Source organism: Chiloscyllium plagiosum, unplaced genomic scaffold (genome assembly GCF_037043375.1).
Source record: "Chiloscyllium plagiosum isolate Xiang-an unplaced genomic scaffold, Cpla_swu_hap1 HiC_scaffold_13, whole genome shotgun sequence".
Taxonomy (NCBI): domain Eukaryota; kingdom Metazoa; phylum Chordata; class Chondrichthyes; order Orectolobiformes; family Hemiscylliidae; genus Chiloscyllium; species Chiloscyllium plagiosum.
This window is the reverse complement of record NW_028270151.1, coordinates 27185015-27208282: the sequence shown is the minus strand read 5'-3', so window position 1 is coordinate 27208282 and position 23268 is coordinate 27185015. Positions and strand designations below refer to the sequence as shown.

At 41.6% G+C, this 23268-nt stretch overlaps 1 protein-coding gene and 1 long non-coding RNA gene across 3 annotated transcripts in view; one reads left to right on the top strand and one right to left on the bottom strand.

Moving 5' to 3' along the window:
* The window catches only part of LOC122556103 (uncharacterized), a 40854-nt gene extending 30492 nt beyond the window's left edge, over nt 1–10362 (bottom strand). Inside the window, exons 1-2 of one of the 2 annotated variants that reach the window (XR_015759127.1) lie at nt 10317–10362; nt 10078–10218 (exon numbers count right to left, since the gene is read on the bottom strand). This is a non-coding gene — a long non-coding RNA (uncharacterized LOC122556103). The other variant, XR_015759126.1, reaches the window with a different exon arrangement.
* A 293-nt stretch (nt 10363–10655) lies between these two features.
* The window catches only part of LOC122556105 (PHD finger protein 13-like), a 44317-nt gene continuing 31704 nt past the window's right edge, over nt 10656–23268 (top strand). The window contains exons 1-3 of the mRNA XM_043702563.2: nt 10656–10812; nt 11156–11187; nt 20367–20459. Coding sequence (XP_043558498.2) covers nt 10719–10812; nt 11156–11187; nt 20367–20459 — 219 coding nt within the window. The 5' untranslated portion in view covers nt 10656–10718. The remainder of the gene's footprint in view (nt 10813–11155; nt 11188–20366; nt 20460–23268) is intronic.

Sequence of the window (23268 nt, the reverse complement as noted above, 5' to 3'; positions counted from 1 at the left end):
CAGACCTTCTTTTGTCAGTAGTGTGCCAGACCTGTCCCACTAGTACAGTAGCCTTATCAGAGAGATTTATCTCCACTTTCAGTGACAGACCTGCCTTCAGTACTGTTCTCCAGTGTTATAGTGACAGATGCCAAAAGGCAGTACCAGACCAAGTTAGAGACCCAAACCAACCAGATGGACACCTGCCTACATAACAGCCAACAAAAAGGAGTAAAATACTGGACCAAAAAGAAAACAGCACATCCCTCCCTGATGAGCTCAATGTTTTGTGCTTAAGAGCAGAATGCAAGTGGCACTGTGCCACCTGTCCCCAGTCACCACTGTAGACATAGGATCAGTCTTCCTGAGTCTAAACCAGAGAGAAGTAACTGAGCCAGAAAGATTCCCTGGCCATGCATTTGGATTGTGTGGACCAACTGGTGGACATTTGAGCTGACAGTCAGTCAACCTCTCCTTGCCACAATCTGAAGTACTCACCTGCTTCAGGAAGATCATTCTAGTACCAACAAATACACATGCAACGTGCCTTAAATGACTACTACCCAGTGCTTCTGACCTCAATCATGAAGCGCTTCAAAAAGCTGGTCGTGGTCCATATCTCCCAACCTGGCTCGATCCTTTGCATTTTGCCTACTGGCAACAGGTCCTTAGGAGATGGAATTTCCTAGTCCTGCACTCATTGCTGGAAGAGCTGGATAACGAAAGGACACCTGTCAGGCTCCTACTCAACTAAAGCTCTGCCTTTATCATAATCTCTACCAGACTAATCTCAAAACACCAAGACCAGGTCTCAGATCCACCCTCTAACTGGATCTTCAGCTTACTGACCCACAGACCACAATCAGTGCAGATAGACAATAATAACACCTCCATGATAATCCTCAATATTGCAGCCAACCAGGGATGTGTTCTCATCCTCCTACTCTATGCCCTGTGCACCCATGACAATAGCCAAATTCTATACAAACACCAGCTACAGGTTTGCTGACAACACTGTTTGATAGCCATCTATCAGAATATAGAAAGGGGTGCTTAAGTGTTGTGGTGCAATAATAACCTCCCTCAATGTCTGTAAAACAAAAGAATGATTATTGACTTCTGGAAGGAGGACATGTCCCTATCTATAAATCAACAGAAAGGAGGGGGAGGGGGTCATCTGCTACATGGATGACACCTTTATCACTAACGAAACAAGTTAGAGGAAGCCTTCAAGACCATCAAATACCCTTACTGGCATAAAATTCACTAAAGAGGAGGAAAGCAACAAACTGCTCTACTGTGCTATCTAGGAATGGCAAACATCTAATGGGGAACTTCAAACCAGTATCTACAGGAAAACAGACCAAATACTGAACTACAGAAGCAACCATCCCAACACCCACAAACTGAGCTGCATTAGAACATTTCAATGAGCCACCACACTGCAACAGGAACTAAGCAGACAGTAAAAAAAGACACCTATAATAAAGTGTATTCAAAAAGAACAGGTACCCAATGAGCACAGTCCACTGATTTTCTCAGCAACACAAGCAGATAAAGCAACCAGAAACCCTAGCCACTCCCCTACAAAGACATCTTGGAAATATTGCCAGCCCATTCAGACCACTTGGCCTCAAGGCAGCCCACAAACTCACCAACACCAAAATAGCAGCTAGTGAACTTGAAAGGCCCTGTACAGACAACAAGCAAAACTAAATGTCATTTACAAATTACCATGCAGGAACTGTAACACTACATTGAAGAAACAGGCAGAAAACTAGCCACCAGGCTACATGAACATCAACTCGCCATAAAAAGGACATGACCCACTCTCACTAGTATCTTTACATAGTGAAGGACACCACTTCAACTGGGACAACACATACATCCTCAGACAAGTCAAACAGAGACATGCATGAGAATTCCTAGAGGCATGGCACTCCAAGAACTCTAACAGGTCGACTTGGATCCCATTTACCACAGAGAACAAGAAATGACATCACCAACCTAAGGAAACCTAAATACAAAAAAGGCAACTAGACCACCAGTGCTTCAGAGGCTCACTGATGTTACCTAGTATGATGAAACATCTGAAAGTGAACCTACTAGCTCAGTGAAGAAGCTTACATTTAGAATGTCAACCTGAGCTACAAATCTTAACTTGTAGACAGTGAAGATAGTTAGAAGCTTTAAGTCTTCTTAGTTAGGCCTGATAGCTAACTGCTATTGGGTGCAGTTGAATTCCATACACTTTGCTATTAAGATGGGGACACTGCTCTTTTAATCTGATGGCTAAGATAATAGGGTAAGGGAGGATTGTACTGTATTGATCATATTACAAAGTAAATACTCAAGTTTGATGGTTCCTCTAATCCTTCAAATAAAGAATGATTAACTCTCTCCAGATTAAGATTTAGTGTAGATATGTTCTTGCAGGATCTCCAAAATTCATTTATTCAAGAAGAGCAAGAAAATGTCCAGGACAGTTGTAGAAAACAAATTTGACATTGGATTGGGATACATTACACCAAACTTCAGGCTCAGATTTATTATGGACACTGAGAAAGTTTTTTTAAAAATGGCAAGCTGTTGTGAAAGGGAATGCACTCCCTGAAGGCAATGAAAGAAAGTGTGCAGGGTTATGGGGAAAAGGTATAAACAGATTCAAATTCATTGAAAAGTCTTCAAAGAGCCCACACAAGCATGATTGGCTGAATTCTCTGCTGTAGAGGAACACCCAGTTCCACATGAACACAAACACTCTATCCCTATCATGCACTATCCTGACCTGTTCACCATTTTTCTATTGTCACCAGATTAAAATCCTGGAACTCCCATCCTAAAACACTGCACAGGCTGCATTGTTTCAAAAATGCCAGTTCAGCAATACTTTCTTGAAGGAATAAAATGGACAGTGACACTCCCATTCAAATAAAATTCTTTAACAGCAGTCTCCTTTCTCTGGAAAGTGAACCAGTTCAGCTTTGATCAAAGTTATAGGGTTGCTATTAGGTAGGTGATTTAATTCCATTTATGGAAATTTATTTCCCATTGTAAGCTTTAAAGCTCATTGCCAGAAACACTAGCATGGGGCTCTGGCTTAATAGTTCAGAGAACTGAATGCTAGATGACCACCTGAGTTTAGGTTGATTCTGCTTAACCAAAAGATGGAGTGGGCTGGGCCAACACAATTCTGGCCCAACTATTGTGGTTATTTGCCTTGGCCTTCCACACCCCATAACAGTTATTCAGTTATGATTGCTAACACTAATGCAATGTGTTGTGGAACAATGTCACATTGTGAAGCATTTCTGCTGCCAGTACAAAGCAGTTTATATTCCACTTCTATCGAGACTGGCTGCATTTATTATGCTCCTTAACATAGGCTAATACACCAATTACACTAGGTTGCAATAATCCATACCAAATACCCTTTCCTTATGGGTTAGAGAAGTCCGCTTGAACTAATTGATTGCCAGACAACTGTGCCTTGACCTGATCAAGTGTTAGATCATTAGATTTACATGACTTAAGTCAAGCTGCTCTCATTTACATTGCCAGGCCACTTTCTGGTAAAATGCAGTGCTTTCCTAACTCAAATACATCGGATCTGATTAAAAAACTTTAACAGCTTGAAATGGCATGTCTTACATTTCCACCAGGTTTAATTTAAGGAAAGAGAAAGGGAACAGCAAACCCAAGGCCACTCAGCTTGATATCAGAAATCTGTGAAGTTGCAACAAGAAACAAGGAAAATTACTGCAATCAGGTAAAGTCATTGGTTAAGACATGCAAATGGTGTTTAAGAAACCTATTACTATTGAGGACATAACTGTCGATACGTGGAACCGATAGATGCCACATTTGAATTTTCAAATGGCAAATGATAAGATGCCACACAACATTGCTGCATAAAATAAAGGTTTAGGAAAGATAATGGTGGAGTGTTAATGTCACTGGACTGATGTTGTCTTGGCTAAGCGTTTTGGTACTGGTACGAATGACCACTATCAACTCACTAGGGAGAAGGTCTGGAGTCTTCACTTTGACCTTACCCTTCATCGTGTTGTGTTAATTAGGATTCACTTCAAATAGTTAGCAAAGTCAAAGTGGAAATCCATGAGGATCTGTGAGCCATCAGCCTGCATTCAACCATGATCTGAAAGCTCTACTCCACATTACCATCAGACTAGGGGGATCAACCCTGACTCAGTGCAGGAAGGCTTGCAAGAACAGCATCTGGCACACAAAATGAGGAATCAACTTGACTACTAACATGCTAAACAGAAACAGCATGAAAAAGCCAGGCTAAGTGACTCCAAAACTAACAAGATCTAAACTGCTATTCCACCACATCTGGTGACAAATGCTGGCGGACAATTAAACAAGCAACAGGAGGTGGCAGCTAAGCAAATAACCCCACCCTTAATGATGGCACAGTCCAGCACATCATTGCAAAAGACAATGAAGTATTACATCCATCTCTAGCCAAATGGATGATTCACTGCAGCCTCTGATAATAAGAAACAGCTGAAGGCATTGCATTTCAAAAGCTACTAGCCCTGACACCATTCTGGCAACTTGTGCACGATCTACAAGACAGGAGACATAATGTACCACTCTTCACATGCCTGAAGGATTCCAACTCCAACAAAAGCAGATCACTACACCCAGCAGCATCCACTTGCTGGACACCCTATTCACTACCTTCCATTCATTGGAAGTACTAAATATCATCTAAAAACACAACAGTCACCCAAATATCCCCAAAAGTACTCCAAAACAGTCAACATTTACAATTAAAAAAGATCAAGGGCAGCAAATATATAGGAAGACCACCAAGTCAATGCAGTCACTGATCTTTCATGGTCATTAGGATAAAATCCAAGAACTCCCTCCCAATTAGCACTGAGTAAACCTGCATCCCAAGGATTGCAGCATTCTAAGGTTGCTTTCGCTTAGACAATTAGAGATGGAGAATAAAAGCTGGATTGGTTAGCTAACACTTATATTCCATGAACAAATTTGTTAAGGAGAGGAATACTATACTCAAAGTGGAGACACTGTAGTTCAATGGCACAGGAGATGTGTTCTAGTACTGAATCAATCACTTGCTATATTTGCATGCAAACCTTTATGAATGCAATTGTGTTATCATTTATTGAAAACAGAATGATATAAACAAGGACATTTGTTTACATTTTAGAGTGCATTGCTGGGAGTACATGTTGCAGTACTGTACAGTTTTGGTCTGCTTAGTTAAGAAATTACACTAGAAGCAAATAAAAAAGGTCAACATGACTGTTCTGAAATTAAAGGCTTATCTGGAGGAAAAATTTGGGCCTGGATCCTGGTGTTTAGAATGATCTTATTGAAAGATCCAAGATTCTGAGGGGACTTAATTGGGTGACATAACAGAAGTCGGCCATTCAGCCTATCCAGCCTGTTCCAACATTTAATAGAGTCATGGATGATCTGTAGCCTAACTCAATGTACCTGCCTTTGGTTCATATCCCATGACAATCTTTGTTAAAGAAAATTTCAGATTTAAAATGGTGAACTGACCTAGCATCAACAGCCATTTGTGGCTGGGAGTTCCAAGCATTTACATTGTGTAAAAGTATTCGTAAACAGTCCAGCCTAATTTTTAAGACTAGGCCTCCATGGTCTAGAATCTCCAACCCATGGAAGTAGCCTTTTAAAAAAGTATTGCCGTTAGTTAATATCTTGAAGGCTTCAATAGATCACTCCTTAGCCTTCTATAATTTGAGAAAAACTGGCCAAATTTACATAATCTGTCACCATTACCTAACGGAAGTCCAGGTTTCATTTCTTGTAAATCTACATTGTATTCCCTCCAAGCCAATTCACCCTTCTTAAGCTGCAGTGCCTTGATCTGCTCACAGTACTCGAGGCCTGATCAGGGTTTTGGAGAGCTGCTGTGTTCCTATATTCTGGTCATCTGGATATTCAGGAGAAAGAAGTTCTTGGTATTCATCTCCTGAACCAAAGTCAACTAACTGTTGTACAAAAAACATTTTTGATAAGTATTAGCCCTGCACTTTTCCTTAGCTTCTCAAAATCTTGGAGATCATTTTCCTTGAGTATTCAGAATCCAATCCTCTTCATCCAACTGTCATTTTTCTAAATATTATATATAGTCATTCACTCCACCTCTAATTCACTTATGAATTCTACATGCTTTAAATATTCTCACAGGATGTGGACATCACTAGCTGACTAGCACTTATTGCCTGCCCCCAATTACCCTTCAGGTGCTTACAAGCTGCCTTCTTGAATTGCTGCAGTCAGTCAATGTGTTGCAGGTAGAACCACAATTCTCTTGAGAATTTCAGGATTTTAACCAAACAAAACTGGGGAAAAAAGCAAAATATTACCAAATCTGGAAGTTGTGGCTTGGAGGAGGATTTACCTTGGAGCGGGAGTTACCATGTCTTAGGCCTGTCCTTCTACTTAGAAGTGTTTGTGGATTTGGAAGGTACTAAGGATCTATGGGGAGTTGCTGCACTGCACCTTGTAGATAATACAGATGGCTCTTGTGTCTCAGGCATAGATATACAGCATGGAACAGACCCTTAGTACAACTCATCCATGCTGACCAGATATTCCAACCCATTTTAGTCCCACCTACCAGCACCCAGCCCATATTCCTTCAAACCCTTCCTATTCATACCCATCCAGATGCCTTTTAAAATGTTCAATTGTATGAGCCACCACCACTTCCTCTGGCAGCCTATTCCACACAAATTTTCCCCTTAGGGAAAGATATGAGACCTATCACCCTAAACTTATAACCCTCTAGTTGTGGACTCCCACTCCAGTCTATTTACCCTATCCATGCCACTCGATTTTATAAACTGAGCCTCAGTTCTTCCAGGAAAAACAGCACCAACCTATTCAACCGCTCCCTATAGCTGAAATCCTCCAAACCTGGCAACATCCTTGTAAATCCTTTTGAACCCTTTCAAGTTTCACAACATCCTTCTGATAGGAAGGAGACCAGAATTGTATGCAATATTCCAGAAGTGGCCTAACCAATGGCCTGTCCAGCCGCAATATGACCTAACTCCTGTACTCAGTACTGACCAATAAAGGAAAGCATATCAAACACCTTCTTCATTATCCTATCTACTTGTGATTCCACTTTCAAGGAAGTTTGAACCTGCACTCAAGGTCTTGTTCAGCAGCAGTCCCTAGGATATTACCATTACGTTTTAAGAGTCCTGCTAAGATTGGCTTTCCCAAAATGCAGCAACTCATTTATCTAAATGAAACTATGCGCCATTCAGTTCATTGGCACATCTGATCAAGTTCCTGTTGTAATCGGAGATAACCTTCACTGTCCACTACCCCTCCAATTTTGGTGTCATCTGCAAACTTATAACTATACCTCATGCTCACATCCACATTATTTATATAATTGACAAAGCAATGGACCCACCACAGATCCTTGTGGCACTCCACTGGTCACAGGCCTCCAGTTTGAAAAACAACCTTCCACCATCCTTTGAGCCAATTCTGTATAAAATGGGTAGTTCTCCCTGTATTACATGAGATATAACCTTGCCAACCAACCAGTCTCACATGGGGAATCTTGTCAAAACACCTTACTAAAGTCCATACAGATCATGTCTACTCCTCTGCCATGAATTCTTTGTTAATTAAACAAAGTAGTTTGAGACATGATTTTCCACACACAAAGCCATGCTGACTATCCCTAATCTGTCCTTGCCTTTCCAAAGGCATGTATATCCTGAGCCTCAGAATTCCTTGTTTCATTTGAGCATGAACTGCTTCTGCATCTAAGGAGTCAAATGGTAACTATTGTTTACCCATGATTGCACATCTTCAGTTCTGACTTTATGACTAGGAGAGGCTGGAATCATTAAGCAGCTGAAGGCAATTGGGTCTACTACACAAACTCCTGGGATGACTGACCACTAAACTACAATCAATCTTCCTATATACCAGATACAGGCCAACAAGAAAGTTCGCCCCCAATTCCCATTTTGCTCAGGTTACTTGGTCAAAAAACAAGGATTATAACAATGGCTGTCACTGTCTAGACTTCAGCTCTTTTCCCAATATTTGAACAAAGGTGTAATAACGTCAAGAGCAGATTAGCCAAATTAGGCAATGCCAGAACCAATGAGCAGGTGGTTATGCAGGTGTTGCTTCATACCAGTGTTGGTGACACCTTGCAATATTTGACTTTAAAGAAATTCAAGCCATGTGGGCACTACTGACTAAGCCAGCATTTATTGGCCATTCCTAATTGTTAGGAGTCAACCACATTGCAAATCTGGAGTCACATGTAGGCCAATTCATATTCCTTCCCAAAAGGAAAGAAAGCTTGAATCAGATGGGTTCTCTCCACCCCACCAAGCAATGATGGTTACTCAAATTCTTAATTCCAGATTCCCTTTTAATTGAATTCAAACTCCATCTACTGTGGCAGGGTTTGAACCCAGGTGCCCAGAAAGTTACCTGGGTCACTGGATTAATAGTCTAGTGATAATACCACTATGCCATCACCTTCCCCCAAGTGATAACTGGACAGGTTAAGCTGTCCTGATGTTAGACTTTAGGACTACATGGGCAATATTCCATATCAGAGATTGGAGTGTTGCAGCTGTGCTGGGACAGCTTAGCTAGGGAACAGCAAGCTCTGGAGTACAAGTATTCGTTACTTTTGCCAGATTGTCAGGACCCAAAGTCTTTCCTGTATCCAATGCCTCCAACTATTTGATATATCATGACTAGAGAATTAGCCAAAACTGGCATTGTGAAGCTGGGACCACTGGAGGAGGCAGAGATGGATCATCCACTTGGCACTTCTAGTTGAAGATTGTTGCAAATGCTTGTCTTATCTTCTACATTGATGTGCTAGGCTCTTCCATATGATGGAGACATTTGTGGAGCTTCCTTCTCCAGTGAGTGGTTTAATTGTTCCCCACCATTCACAAATGTTGAGCTTAGATCAGATCCACTGGTCATGGGATCCTTTCCATTTACTGCTTATGCTATCTCACAAGTAGCCCTGTTTGGTCACTACAGCAGGTTGTTACCTCATTTTAGGTATGCCTGGGACAGTTCCTGGTATGCCCTCCTATTCTGACAGACTTTCATTTTGTTTTGTCACATCTAGTTTTGAGTGCTGGTATATTTAAAGCTTTTCCCCCATCCCTTCATTTTCCACAGATAGTGCTTTTGCCTCAACCTGAGGTATTCACTCAAGCTCGATCTCCTTCCCTCCATCACCACATATGCCCTCTGTACTTCATTAGTTATGCAGCTTGGGAGATCAATCCAGGTTAAGAGTGGAGACAGTTTCAAGTTGTAGACCATTTTAGTGATATATACTCACACCATTGGCACTAGTACTACTACTCAAGTCCCACTTCATTAGTCTTTCAGCCAGACATTCACCCTCAACCAGGACCAGCTTAGTTTGCAAACATTGTTGGCATAGAGTGGTTGAACCACAGGATCTATTTCCATGCAGTAGACTTTATGATATTGATATGAACTGTAACAGCTGGATCCTCCTCTTCCCACTGTTCCAAGCAGAAGAAGATCTTCCAAGGAAACCACCTCATCGTTTAAACACTTTCTCCAATGCTGAGAACAACATCAATCCTCTTCACTATACTACCATCACTACCAGCTTTCCAATTCTTCCCTAGTCCCCTTCACATCCACGCAAGCAGACAGATAGCATTTAATCTAAAAGACAGCCATTCCAGCAACATCCCTAGTAACAGCAATTTAAGGCAAATAAAAACAAGTGGTAAATACTGGCTTGGAGAAAAACTTCAAGCAAGATCAATAACCTAGATACAAAACAGTTGGCATAAGAACCAGGAGACAGTTGAGAATTTGCGTAGAGTTGCGTCGTAAGCAGACTTGTTAACAAGTTACAAAGCGTAATAGGGAAAGATTTAGTTGAAATTAGTGCTGAGGTGGGCTGCGTTTGACGTACAGCACGTAAAACAAATGAGCAAGAATACACCATTCAATAAGACTTCGGCCGATCTGCTCCAGAGAAGTGTTTAAGGAGATTCTCCAATACTCAACTCCATGGAAACCTCCTGGCACAGACCACTCGGCCCGAGGTGTATATCCAACCATACAGCTATACTTCCCGCTCTTCTCTAGCCCGAGGAGATAGGCAGGACCTAGCTCATCTTTCCGCAGCTCAGGTTGGGGGAAAACGTACTGTGTATGAGACAGAAAAATAATAATGATTATTTATGTAAGTAAATAAACACAAATTCAAATTCAACCCCAACACCCAACTCAAACTGAAGCCATACACGGCCGCAGCGTCTTTATAGAGTGGATCACGAACGAGGCTGGGAGGCGGGGACGGTCCGTACCATCCACCATTCACCCCTACAGGCCCCGTCAATAGAGGGGGAGGAGAGAAAGTTGACAGGGATCAGTCTCAGTTTTACACAATTAGAAACCATTTCATATCATTTTTCAACTGAATTGTTAATTAATTTTCATTCAGTGGCGAATTATGCTATAAATGAGCTGATCCCTTGTCCTTTCTGAACCTCCTAGTTTTTCTGGCTCCCCTCACGGTCCCGGCGGGATGGTCGGGACCGGGCTGCGGGTGACGTCATTGACAGACAGGGAGTTGGATGGGGTTGAGTTTGGGGGCTTCAGAGAGATTGCCCATTGCTCTAGAAGTGGTCCTACAGCTGGTGTGTATGTGTTTCACTTTTGTTATTTTAATGTTTTCATCGAAGAGGAATAAGGAAGCCGGAGGGATGACATCGCAGATAAATAATGCAGTTTGTGCAGGTAAAAAATAATCATGCGACAAGGGGAGAAAGAACTTTTAATATTTTAATGGGACTGGCCAGAGAGTCTTTGGACTAATGGAGTGTGTGTGTGGGACTGGGCGCGCCTCTCCCTCCCTCTTTTCTCTTTTTCATTACTTTTAGTCGTTGTATAATAAATGAAATCATTTAACGCATGGTCTTTAAAAAACAGTAGATAGGGGAGACAAGCTTAACTTTTCGGGTCCGGCACTTGGAAGTTGGTTCTTAAGGTCTGTAAAATGCTACTTGGGTTGGTCAATATATTTTTCACAAACTGCTTTTTTTAAAAAAGTAATTAATTTTTAAACTTTCGTCTCTTTTAGAAGCGGGCTCAGAGGCGGCGATGATTTCTGAGGTGAGCTCCCGGTTTGTAGGATTTTCTCTTCTGCTTTCCGGGTGGTTTGCAGCTTCACTGGCATTTTCTTAGGCGGGGGTGCGTTTAGTTTCCTTTTGGAATGTGTTTTTTTTTCGATTGTGTGGGGGAATTGGTATGCTGGAAGGTGATTGCTGATTTTAGTTTGGTGTTGCGAAGAGATTTGCTGGTTTGTTGTCCAGCCTGTCTACTGGTGCATTGTTGTGGCGAGGGGGACCCCAGGAGTTGACAGGTTGGCGAGGCTGTGCCGCATTTTTGCCGCTTCTGTCTGGGCCCCTGGGATTATCCTTCCACCTTGTCCTTGCCACAGGATACGAGAAGTGGACGGTGTGGGCATTTGGGGTTGGAAGAACTGTGACTGGTGGCCGCCCCTGGCTGCTCTGTTTTGTCTGTCTCTGCAGTCGCCATCTTGCTAGAGCATGTCAAAAAAAAAGTGTATGTCTTCAAACAAAAGGTTGCAAATATTGGTTAAAGTCTCTGTGTGTGTGCGTCGGGAGAGGGGTGTAAAGGCAAATAAACAGGAGTAGAGGGAGGGAAACCATCTGGTCATCTGCTTTCTCGTAATAAATACCCTTTAGATCCATCTAACCCCTCGCTCGGTTGATGTTCCCTTTATTTAGAATTTTCCCCCTTTTCTCCTGACTCTCTTTTCACTCTTTTTACATTTGTGTAGTTTCCCTTATCCTCGTTTCCAAACCCCGCCCAAACAAAAACGTGCTGGGTTAATTTACACCCTTCAGTCAGAGACATTGGCTGAAACTACAAGAATTGGGCGTGAGTTTTTGGTGGGATCCAGGATGAAGCCCTTCTGGGGTTCGCTTTTCTTGGGCCCGGTGCCCGGTGCAGCTTCATGTTTGGAGCAGCGTCCGACCGCTGAAGGGGAGAGTTTACAATCCAGGTCCCCCTGTTTATGTTGGCATCCTCGCCTATAGCTTTCACATCTCATTTGAATCGATGTCCCCATCCCAAGACCTAAACTATAAAATGTTTTTCGGGGAGAAAAATAGTTACTAAATGGTTCCCGTGCTTCAGATTGTTTTTGAACTGAAGTGTCAGCAAAATAACAAAACCTGAAACTTCAAACAAACCCGAGATCTGGAAACTTTGTTACTTTTTTTTTACGTATCCATTATTATGAGAATGTTTCCTCGGGCGATGTAACACGGGGGAGGAATGAAACATACTGGCCATGATCAGATTGCTTCCTTTTCTGGGATCGTGCTCTGTAGACTCTGCCGCTGGTCCGTGTTAAATTCGGATCCTTTTTACGAGGGTTCTGGGTGAGATGGTCTGAACCGACGGTTCTGGCTAGTCTCTGGGTTTAAGGCGGGTGGAGCTGCAGGCCGCGATACCGGAGCCGGCAGTGATTCACCAGACTCGTTTTCCTGATTGGTGTTGCTTTGTATCCCTTCAACTCCTAGTTTCCCCGTGTGCCCTCTTTCCCACCTCTTTCCCCTCGTCACTCCCTGTCCAATCTTCCCTTCCCCCTCCTTTTATATTTAATCCCCTTGTGCTTGTGCTTCTCTGCTTTTCTTCTTCCCCCTGCCTCTTTGCCCCCTTACTGGGTCTGACTCTCTTTCTGTTCTTTCTTCATTCAGTCTCTTCACTCCCCGCCCCCTGACCGTTCCCTCCATTCCTGTCAGGCTGGCTTATCATGTCTATTGAGATTGACTGGTTGGAAATCTTTGATGATAAGATTGATTATAAGATTTAAAAAAAACAAGGTGAACATTTGAGCTCGGGTGGCCATTGTCACTCTATTTAATAACAACAGTTGGATCAAAAATACTTGGATGTGTGCGTGTGGTCTGTTCCTGTCCATGTTCCTGTCCATATACCTCACCGGGTTGTATTAATAAGGGATCTGAGAAAGGGTTTATTATAATAATGTTGTGAGATGTGCATTTTTGTTTTAAAGCTGCTTACTTTTGTGATTTAAATATTTAATGGCATGCATTGACACCAGTTCCAAAATGCCTCAATTTTAAATTTTTTGTCCATATGTTTAAGGCTCTCCATAGTCTCAGACCTCCATTACCTTCTGCAACCTTCTGATACCTGCACTTTTCCAATTCAGCTCTGGTACATCACTGCTTCCTTTGACGACCATGGGCTGCCATGCATTCAGCTGTCTGGGTCCTATCCTTTCCATCTTTTGCTATCGTTCATTCTCTTCGCTTCCAGAAACCTGCCTCTTTTTTTAAAGCTAATGATTACCCTCCCTAAAGGCTGCTCCTTTGGCTTCGAAAGGACATAAGAAATGAGTAGTCTATTCAGCCCTCAAATCATTCAATATGAGTCTCAACCTTAAACATACTTCTGTGACCTTCTGGAATAGAGAATTCCAAAGGTTCACAACCCTTTTTAATTTAGAAAAACTCATCTCAGACCCGAGTAGCAATCCCTTATTTTATTACTGTGCCATTGGTTCTACACTCCCCAACCAAGGAGACATATTGTCTGTATCTACCCTGTTTAATCCCTTTATATATTTTGTAGGTTTCCACGTGATCAAATCTTGTTCTTCAAAACTTGAAAATACAGCCCTTATTTGCCCAACCTTTTTTCATAGGATACTCTCACCATCCCAGGAACAAGTCTGATGAACCTTTGTTGCACTTCTTGTATAGCAATACTATCTTCCCTGAGATAGGGAGACCAAAATTGCAGACACTATGCCAGGTGCAGCCTACCTAAAATCCTATATAGAGGAAGCAAGACTTCACTGCTGTAATCTAATCCTTTTGCCTTAAATGTGAGTATTGCATTAGCCTTCCTAATAGCTTGTTGCATCTACACGTTAGCCTTCAGTGACTTATTGACAACGATTAAGTCCCTTTGTGCACCTACAATTTGAGCTGCTTACCATTTAAGAAATACTGTGTGTATCTGTTTACCTGAAGTAATTCTGTTGATACTTGTCTCATAATGGTCCTGGTGTGCACATTAGAATACATTGCGACATTAAAGTTGCAATGTGAGTGGAAGTTGTTCGTATCCCCAGATATTTGCTGTGCTCTACCATGTCTGAGTGTGCTTACTGCATCATGTTTTCTTGTCAGAATATGTTTACATTGGATCACAATACTGACACACTACCTCTGCTACATTGCAAAGATGCAAATTTAAAATTCTAGCTAGTCAGCAAAGCAGACTAAGTTACATATAATCTTTCTCACTTTTCGGTATTTCCAGGTATATCATAACCAACAATATACTTTAAAATGCAGCTGCAGTTATGATGTGGGAACTGTTATTGTCATTTTCTGTACAAAGCAAGAGTCCTCTGGCAGAATGAGATAAACATAAAGAAATAGAGTTAATTAAGGGATAAATGTTTACCAGAAGATTAAGAAATCCCCTGCGCTTGGAAAGTACTATTACATCTGTTTGAGGACAGACCGGGCCTCATCTCATCTGAAAGATGGCCATGCCAAAAGTATAGTACTCCCTCCATACAGGCACTGGCAATGTCAGCTTGAATTATGTTTGTGTGGTTTGAAACCAGACCCTTTGGACAGAAGCCATTGTAAAATGGGTATAGTGCTTATGAGGCCAGGCCTATCCCCCTCTAATACTGGGTTACAGTACTTGTTGGGACAGGTGTGTTCCTGTATAATATGAGACAGACCTGCATAATTGGGTACAATATAGGTGGGGGACAGATTTATTGCTCATTAACGGGTACAATACGAGTGCAAATAGACCTCCTGTATAGTGAGTACAGTACTGATTGGACAGGTCTGTTGGTGTTTAACACTAGGGTGCAATAATGGTGGGGACTGGTCTGTTGCTGTATAAAAGTGGGATACAGTACTAGTCACCAGAGTTAAGGTTTTTTTTTTAAAACAAAGTTTAAAGATATTGCACCAGTACATCCTGGAATAGCAATGTATATTGACTGAGTTGTGATGTTTTGGTTATTGGTGATGACGTCTGTGTCTTCAATGATTTTCATCTTTTTTGTGTTGAACTAAAAGATTGGCCTTAATATGGTTGCTGTAGAATCAACTGGAATCCCATACCAGCTGGCCCAGTATACTTTCCATTTGTCTTGGATGACTGGCATTGCAATTTCCTAATAGTTAATTAAGGATGTATGATGCCTTTAAAATATCAATAAATCACAACAGGCTGACGATCTGACCTTTTTCAGTGTGAGAATGATGCAGGGTTTAATCGTGCGCTGTATATTGATGTCCAACAATATTGTTAGAGCAAAGCATCTTTGGTAGGATAGTACCCACGGCTTTGTCTTCAGCTTTGAAATCTTTCATTTCACTTCAGCCCACACCCTGACCCCGGCAGTGAATTGGCAGTTCCACCCTTTAGGAACTCGCGGTACATGTATATGAATTCCGTTCTCAGTGGACTTACCGAATGGCCTGTGTAATTGAGAACCAATCTGTGATGTGGAATATTTATCCCTCTGTCGCTCACACACAGTTCCTGTTTTTTGCTAATGTTTTGTCATGTAATTTTCAGAAGGTCCCCTTCAGACACTTATCTGTCGCAAGACTAATGATAAGCTCCTCAAATGATTTTTGTGTTAATTGCAATTCAGTCTGGCATGAACTTGGATAGTAATGATTACTCGAGCGTTCTCATGGAAATGTATCTCTGGTTTCTTACAGCTGTTAACTCCACTTTTTCTCAAAAATTGATTATTGGGAGAAGTGACCAATGTCACCTTTGAGAAGAAGAACGTGGGGAGAGTAAGGTTTTAAGGGAGGGAATTTCAGAGCTGATTTTACACCATGGCTGGCAATTGTAGGTGAAGGAATTGGAGGAGGCTTGTGACTAACTCCATGTGCAGGTCTGGAATGATGGCAAAGCTGGATATGATGACTGCTTCTTTGTCTTCATTCACAACTCTGCTCAGCTTGTGTATATAGGTGATACCCACATAAGGCTGAGATGATGCTTTTCCTTGAGTCATTAACGCAACTGGAAATCAACCCTGTTACTTGTGTGAACTGTGGCAATAGTATGGGTAATAGTCTCATCTTTGAATCATGAGGTTGTAGGGGTTCACGTCCCAGGGAATTAAGCATACTTTCCATGCTGACACACTCCATTGCAGTAGTGAAGGAAAGCTGCAAAGTCAAAAATGCTGTCTTATGAGCATGGCATTGAGTTGAATAAGATATACTGAGAGGTATAAGATAATTAGCCCACCATCATTATCTTGAAGAGCAGGGGAGTTTTCCAGGATTTTTATGGCAATGCTTTTGTTTTAAAATCCAGATGTACTTATACCCATAACTGAACATTATTTTTCCCACCATCATATTCCCATGTTACTTTTCACTTGTTATACATCACCATTAAGTCACCCTTGTTTCCAATTAATTGATTTACTTTCAGAGCTTGTTTGAGCTGATGCACCTACCCCAAAGACAATAGTGTCTCAATACCTGAAAGTGGTGAGTTTAGATGCTTATTTTGCCACACTTGGAAGGTGGTTGAATACAAAGTGTTTGTCACATTTCCAACAATACAATGTAACTACAAGCGTACTTGATTGGCTGGCTGTAGCTTGTGTTGGCACAACGTGGGTTTGCGAAATATGTGTATAAATGCACTCTGAATGAGACTGGTACAGTCCAGACCATAAAAGGGCAAATAAATCGACTCTGGACCCTTTGAAGTCTCATTGCATAAAATCAAACATGGGAAAGGAAACTCCTGATTACCACCAGTGCCCTCCACCCCTCAGCACAAGTGAATACTTTTCAATATTGAAAACTAATTGGAAAAAGGTGGCAAGGACCAAGCATGTAACCTGGGTGGAGAATTCAGTATTCATTGTCAAAATAGTTTGTTAGTGGTATTACTGATTTGAGCTGGCTAAGTCCTGAGGACCTATCTGCTAGACTGGTTCTGCCACTGGCATTAACGGGGCCAACAATAGGGTGAAAATTTTATGGCAAAATTTTTGTCGTCATTTTCTTCAATTTTTCTGTGCAAGATGCATCTTGATAGTACCATGTGGATTGACTACTTGTTTTAAAAAATTCTCAAGGTCAGGTTCGTAGGAGAGTAGTCTGACACAGAACAAACGACCAAGAGGCGAGTCTGCTAGAATATGGGCATTTTATTCCCCGCAGCGTCGCCACAACGGGTCCGGCTTATACTCACTCTACATGTTACCGGAACTGGGAGCCGTCAGTTCTCGTAGAGCGGTTGCCAACAACCCACGCTCGGCGGTTAAACGTAACCCCGGAGCAGACTCACCGAACTGGAGACTTTTCCAGCTGATATCAGCGTCGCCACAACGGGTCTGGCTTATACTCACTCTACATGTTACCGGAACTGGGAGCCGTCAGTTCTCGTAGAGCGGTTGCCAACAACCCACGCTCGGCGGTTAAACGTAACCCCGGAGCAGACTCACCGAACTGGAGACTTTTCCAGCTGATATACTCTTTTCCAGATATAAACATTCATGTGAACAGCAGAGCAAGGCTAAAAAACACATTCCATTCTGGTTACATACAGATAAGAAGATTCACACGGGGAGGTGTGTAATAAGATTCACACGGGACTAAGCAACACCTCCATTCCGGTTAGATTCACACATGTATTGGGACATAATTTTTAACCGTTTCACCACATTCCACTGCTTGGAATTTTACACCACACTACTGCACAATCTTTGTGGGGATAAAGACCCACCTTCCAATTGAGCATACCATTTTTTTTTTGTGGTAATCCTTAGGATATTGATACTTCCAGGTTCAGTTTTAGTCATGCCATTGAATATCAAAGGGAGGTGGTTATTGCCCAGTACTTGTGTAACATGAATGTTTTTTGTCACTTCCATCGAGGGCTGTTGCAGGCTACAGCAAGACATTGATAGGATGCAGAGCTGGACTAAAAAGTGGCAGATGGAGTTCAACCTGGATAAGTGCAAAGTGATTCATTTTGGAAGATCAAATTTAAATGCTGAATACAGGATTAAAGATAGGATTCTTGGCAGAGTGGAGGAACAATGGGATCTTGGGGTCCATGTCCATAGATCCCTCAAAGTTGCTAAGGAGGTGTATGGTGCTTTGGCTTTCATTAACAGGGGGTTGAGTTTAAGGGCTGCGATGTTTTGCTGCAGCTCTATAAAACCCTGGTTAGATCACACTTGGAATATTGTGTCCAGTTCTGGTCACCCTATTATAGGAAGGATGTAAATGCTTTAGAGAGGGTGCAGAGGAAATTAACAAGATGCTGCCTGGATTGGAAGGCTTGTCTAATGGAGAGGATGAGTGGGCTAGGGCTTTTCACACTGGTGAGAAGGGAAAGAGGTGACTTGATAGAGGTGTACAAGGTAATGAGAGGCATAGGAAGAGTAGATAGCCAGAGACTTTTCCCCAGGGCAGAAATGGCTGTCATCAGAGGTCATAATTTTAAGATGATTGGAGGAAAGTATAGGAGAGATGTCAGAGGGAGATTCTTTATGCAGAGGTTGGTGGCTGCGAGGTATGCACTTCCAGTGGTGGTAGTAGAGTCAGAGACATTAGGGACATTTAAGCAACTGCTGGATAAGCACATGGACGGTAGTAAATTGAGGTCTGTGTGGGTTAGGTTGATCTTAGATGCACAACATCGTGGGCTGAAGGGCCTGTACTGTGCTGTACTGTTCTATGTTCTTCCCAGCCTGGATATTTTCCAGGTCTTGCTACTTTTGGAAATCAGTATCTGAGGAATCATGAATAGTTCTGAATATTGTGCAATTGTTAGCAAACATCCTAGATCGCTTCTTCATTTCATGCCAGATCAAGGCAGATTGATTAAGATGCAGAGCAAGCAGGGTGGTAAAGAATGGTAGTACAAGTGACTGAATGGGCACCTTTGATAGGTCTTTCATAGGCAGTGATGCTTGGATCCCTTCTGTACTGCTCATGTCTTGTTTGATTTCAGCAATCAACTTTTGCTGGTAGTTGAAATGTAAGGTAGCTTATGAGCTATTGCATCAAGAATATTCCATTCAGCCCCTTAAACCAATGTTCTTCATTCATTCTTGGAATGCAGGTATCACTGGTTAGCCAGCAGTTATTGCTCATCCCAAATCTGAGTGCTCTTAAAGGTGAACTATGTTGCTGTATGTTTGGAGTTGCATGTTAGCAAGAGTGGGTAAGGATGGCTGGATTTCATCTTGAAAGCACACCCTGAGCCAGCAATGATTTGATGACAATTGACATTGGTTGTATGGTTGCAATTTAGGCTAGCATTTAATTCCAGGATTTAAAAATTTTCTGAACAATTTGTACAGAGGTGGTATTACACACTCTTACAGTTGGTGCAACTTGAACCTGGCCCTTCTGATTCCGAGCAAGGGATACTGTCACTCCGCCACCATTAATCTCAAATTTCACCAGTGACATGGTAGAATTTTAACCCATTTCCGTTCAGGCATTGGTGTGAGCCTCTGGATTACTAAACCACTGACATTACCACTATGTCACTGTCTCCACTTTATCATTGTACATAATTGAGTTTCCTTATCTCTGGAAACTTTCTCCTGCATCTTTCCTTTATGTCTCATTCCTTCACATTATTAATAGATCTATTTTAAATGAAACTAGACCGCGTACTCTTGTAAGGATGAACCAGTGCTTATTCTTTTTGAACAGGTTTAACATCTCCTCTTCACTCTTGTACTCTGATATTAAGAAAATCTAGGATATTGTGTGCTTTATTTACCCCATTCTGAACTTTTCAATAGCTTACCTACATATGTGTGAGCATAACTTGCATTTATCACCTCAAGGTTCATTATGGGCATAATCAGATAAAATGACACCAAATGTTAGGACAACTTAATTCAAATTTTAAGGAGGATCATATTGAGGGAACGAGAGAGAGAGAGACACAGATTTAAGGAACACCTTAAGTTATAGGCATCGGTGCCTCTGCTGGAATGATTTTTAACATCAAAATAAACAACACCTGAAAGAACAGATTGGAGGTTTGTGGGCCTGGAGAAAGATTGAAATGAGGCAGTGGTGCTTTCATTTGTGTACACCAGCTAAAATCCAGGTGTACAGGGAACTGAATTTTCGGTATAGTGTGATCACTAAGTTTGACTCTTGATCCCAATAGATTTGATGCTCTACTGTCTAAATGGCTCCATGCCAAGTTTATGAAAATTCTTTCTGTTTAATCTTTAGCCGCCGAAGAAGAGACAGAGAACAGTGGAGGACTTCAATCAATTCTGCACATTCGTGTTAGCATATGCAGGCTACATCCCATACCCAAAGGAGGTATGATTTACTCGTCCTCTATTAATACAGGTCTTCTGTGGGTTTTCTGGGAGTCAGTTACCTAGGTTGCTGGATAACAATGCAGAGTTATTTCAACAGTGCAAGTTATATTTTGATACTGGGTGAGGTCTCCGTGAAGGCCCTGCCTTCTCAAACTTGCCCCTTGACTGACATGTAGTGATTCTCAGCTTAAGCTCACCACCAGTCATCTCTCTCTTTGTCTTGAGCGATCAGCCTATGGAAATATGGTGACTTTTATTCATTAACTTTGTTAGTCATCTTTTGTCAAGTTGTTAGGTGGGATCTTCATTTCCTGATGGAGAAATAGAAGTAATTGGAACATGTAAAGCAAAAGGAGATGGGAGGGCCAAGGGCACATGTTCTTGAATTCGTAGCAAATTTGTGACTGAGTAAACTCTTGTTTCTGAGCATTTTTAGAAAATACTTTGGTTTTGTTGAATTTTTAACCCCACATACTGGGCACAGCCATGGCAAGTGCTCAGGGCAGATTTCCTGGAATGACAACAGATTACGAGCCTCAGTCATGTGGAACTCCTGTGAATATTGATCTTAAAGCAGAGAAGGTTAAAGGGAGATTTAATAGAGGCTTTAACATTTTGTCATGAGGGGTTTTTGTACAAAAAATGAGAAATTAGCAGGAGGAGTGGTAGCAAAGGGTATTAATTTAAGATGATCGTCAAAAGAACCAAACAGATGAGGCTGATTTTTTTTTTTGTGTAACAGATTTTTGTGATCTTATCGGCACTGCTGGAAAGGGTCAAGTGGAGGCTGACTTAGTAGCTTTGCAAAGGAAGTAAGTTAAATATTTGAAGAGGCAAATTTTCAGGGCTATAAGGAAATGACAGGAGGTGTGGTACTTATTGGATAGCTGTTTGGGCTGAATGATCTTTGGCAAGGTTCTGTTCTACAGAATGGTAAGACATTGAGGAAAGAGATCTCTCTGAGATTGGTACAGCTAGGAAAAGGAAAAAGTCAAAAGTCAGGGCAGGAACAAAGTAGAGAGTGCGATAGGTCTGATAAATTAAACTGCGTTTATTTCAATACAAGAGGCCTAACAGGGAAAGCAGATGAACTCAGGACATGATTAGGAACATGGGACTCTGATATCATGGCAGTTACAGAGACGTGGCTCAGGAATGGACAGGATACAAATGTAAGTAAAAGTTACAGGAAGGATAGAAGCAGGGCTGGAGGAGACAACAGAGGACGAGGAGTGGCATTTTTAATAAAGGATAATATTACGCTGGTATTTAAGGGTACATATTCCTGGAAATACATCCAGGAAAGTTATTGGGATGGAATTGAGAAATAAGAAAGGGATGATCACATAGGGTTGTACAGCTGAGTCCACAACAGTCAACAGGAAGTTGAGAGAAACAAATTTGTGAGGAGATCTGTTATCTATAAGAATAAAGTGGTTATGATAAGGGATTTTAACATAGGCTGGGACTGCCATAGTGTTATGGGTCCAGATGGAGAGGAATTTGTTAAATGTGTACAAGAACATTTTGAGTCAGTATGTGGATGTACCTACGAGAGAAGGTGCAAAACTTGACTTACTCTTGGGAAATAAGGCAGGACAAGTGACTGAGGTGTCAGTGGGGGGAGCAGTTTGGAACAAGTGACCATAATTCTATTAGCTTTAAAATAGTGATAGAAAGGAATAGACTGGATCTAAAAGTTATAGTTCTAAATTGGAGGCAGGCCAATTTTGATGGTATTAGGCAAGGACTTTCAAAAGCTGATTGGGAGCGGATGTAAAAGGTAAAAGGACAACTGGAAAATGGGAAGCCATCACAAATGAGATAACAAGAGTCCAGAGACAGTATATTCCTGTTAGGGTGAAAGGAAAGGCTGGTATGTATAGGGAATGTGGGATGCATCAAGAAATTGAGGTTTTGGTCAAGAAAAGGAAGCATATATCAGAAATAGACAGCAGAGATCATGTGAATCCTTAGTATACTCCTACTGCCTTTATACTCTAAGAGGGAAATCAGGAGGGCAAAAAGGGGACATTAGATAGCTTTGGCAAATCGGGTTAAGAAAAATCCCAAGGGATTTTATAAGTTCATTAAGGACAAAAGGGTAACAAGGGAGAGAATAGGGCCCCTCAAAGATCAGCAAGGTGGCCTTTGTGTGGAGCCACAGGAGATGGGAGAGATACTAAACAAATATTTTGCATCAGTGTTCACTGTGGAGAAGGACATGGATAATATAGAATGTGGAGAAATAGATGGTTACATCTTGAAAAATGTTCATATTATAGAGGAGGTGGTGCTGGATGTCTTCAAACACATAAACATGGATACATCCCCTGAACCTGATTGGGTATACCCTACAACTCTGTGGGAAGCCAGGGAAGTGTTTGCTGGCCACCTTACTAAGATATTTATATCATCGATAGTAACAAGTGAGGTGCAGGAAGACTGGAAGTTGGCTAACATGATGCCACTATTTAGGAAAGATGGTACGGAAAAACCAGGGAACTATAGATCGATGAGCCTGACATTGATGCTGGGCAAGTTGTTGGAGGAAATCCTGAGGGACTGAATTTACATGTATTTGGAAAGGCAAGGATTGTTTAGGGATAGTCAACACCGCTTTGTGCATGGGAAATCTTGTCTCTTGATTGATTGAGTTTTTTTTTGAAAAGGTAATGAAGAGGATTTATGAGGGCAGAGCAATTGGACTTGATCTATATTGACTTCAGTAAGGTATTTGAAAAGGTTCCTCATGGTAGACTGGTTAGCAAGTTTAGATTACGTGGAACACCAGGAGAACTAGCCAA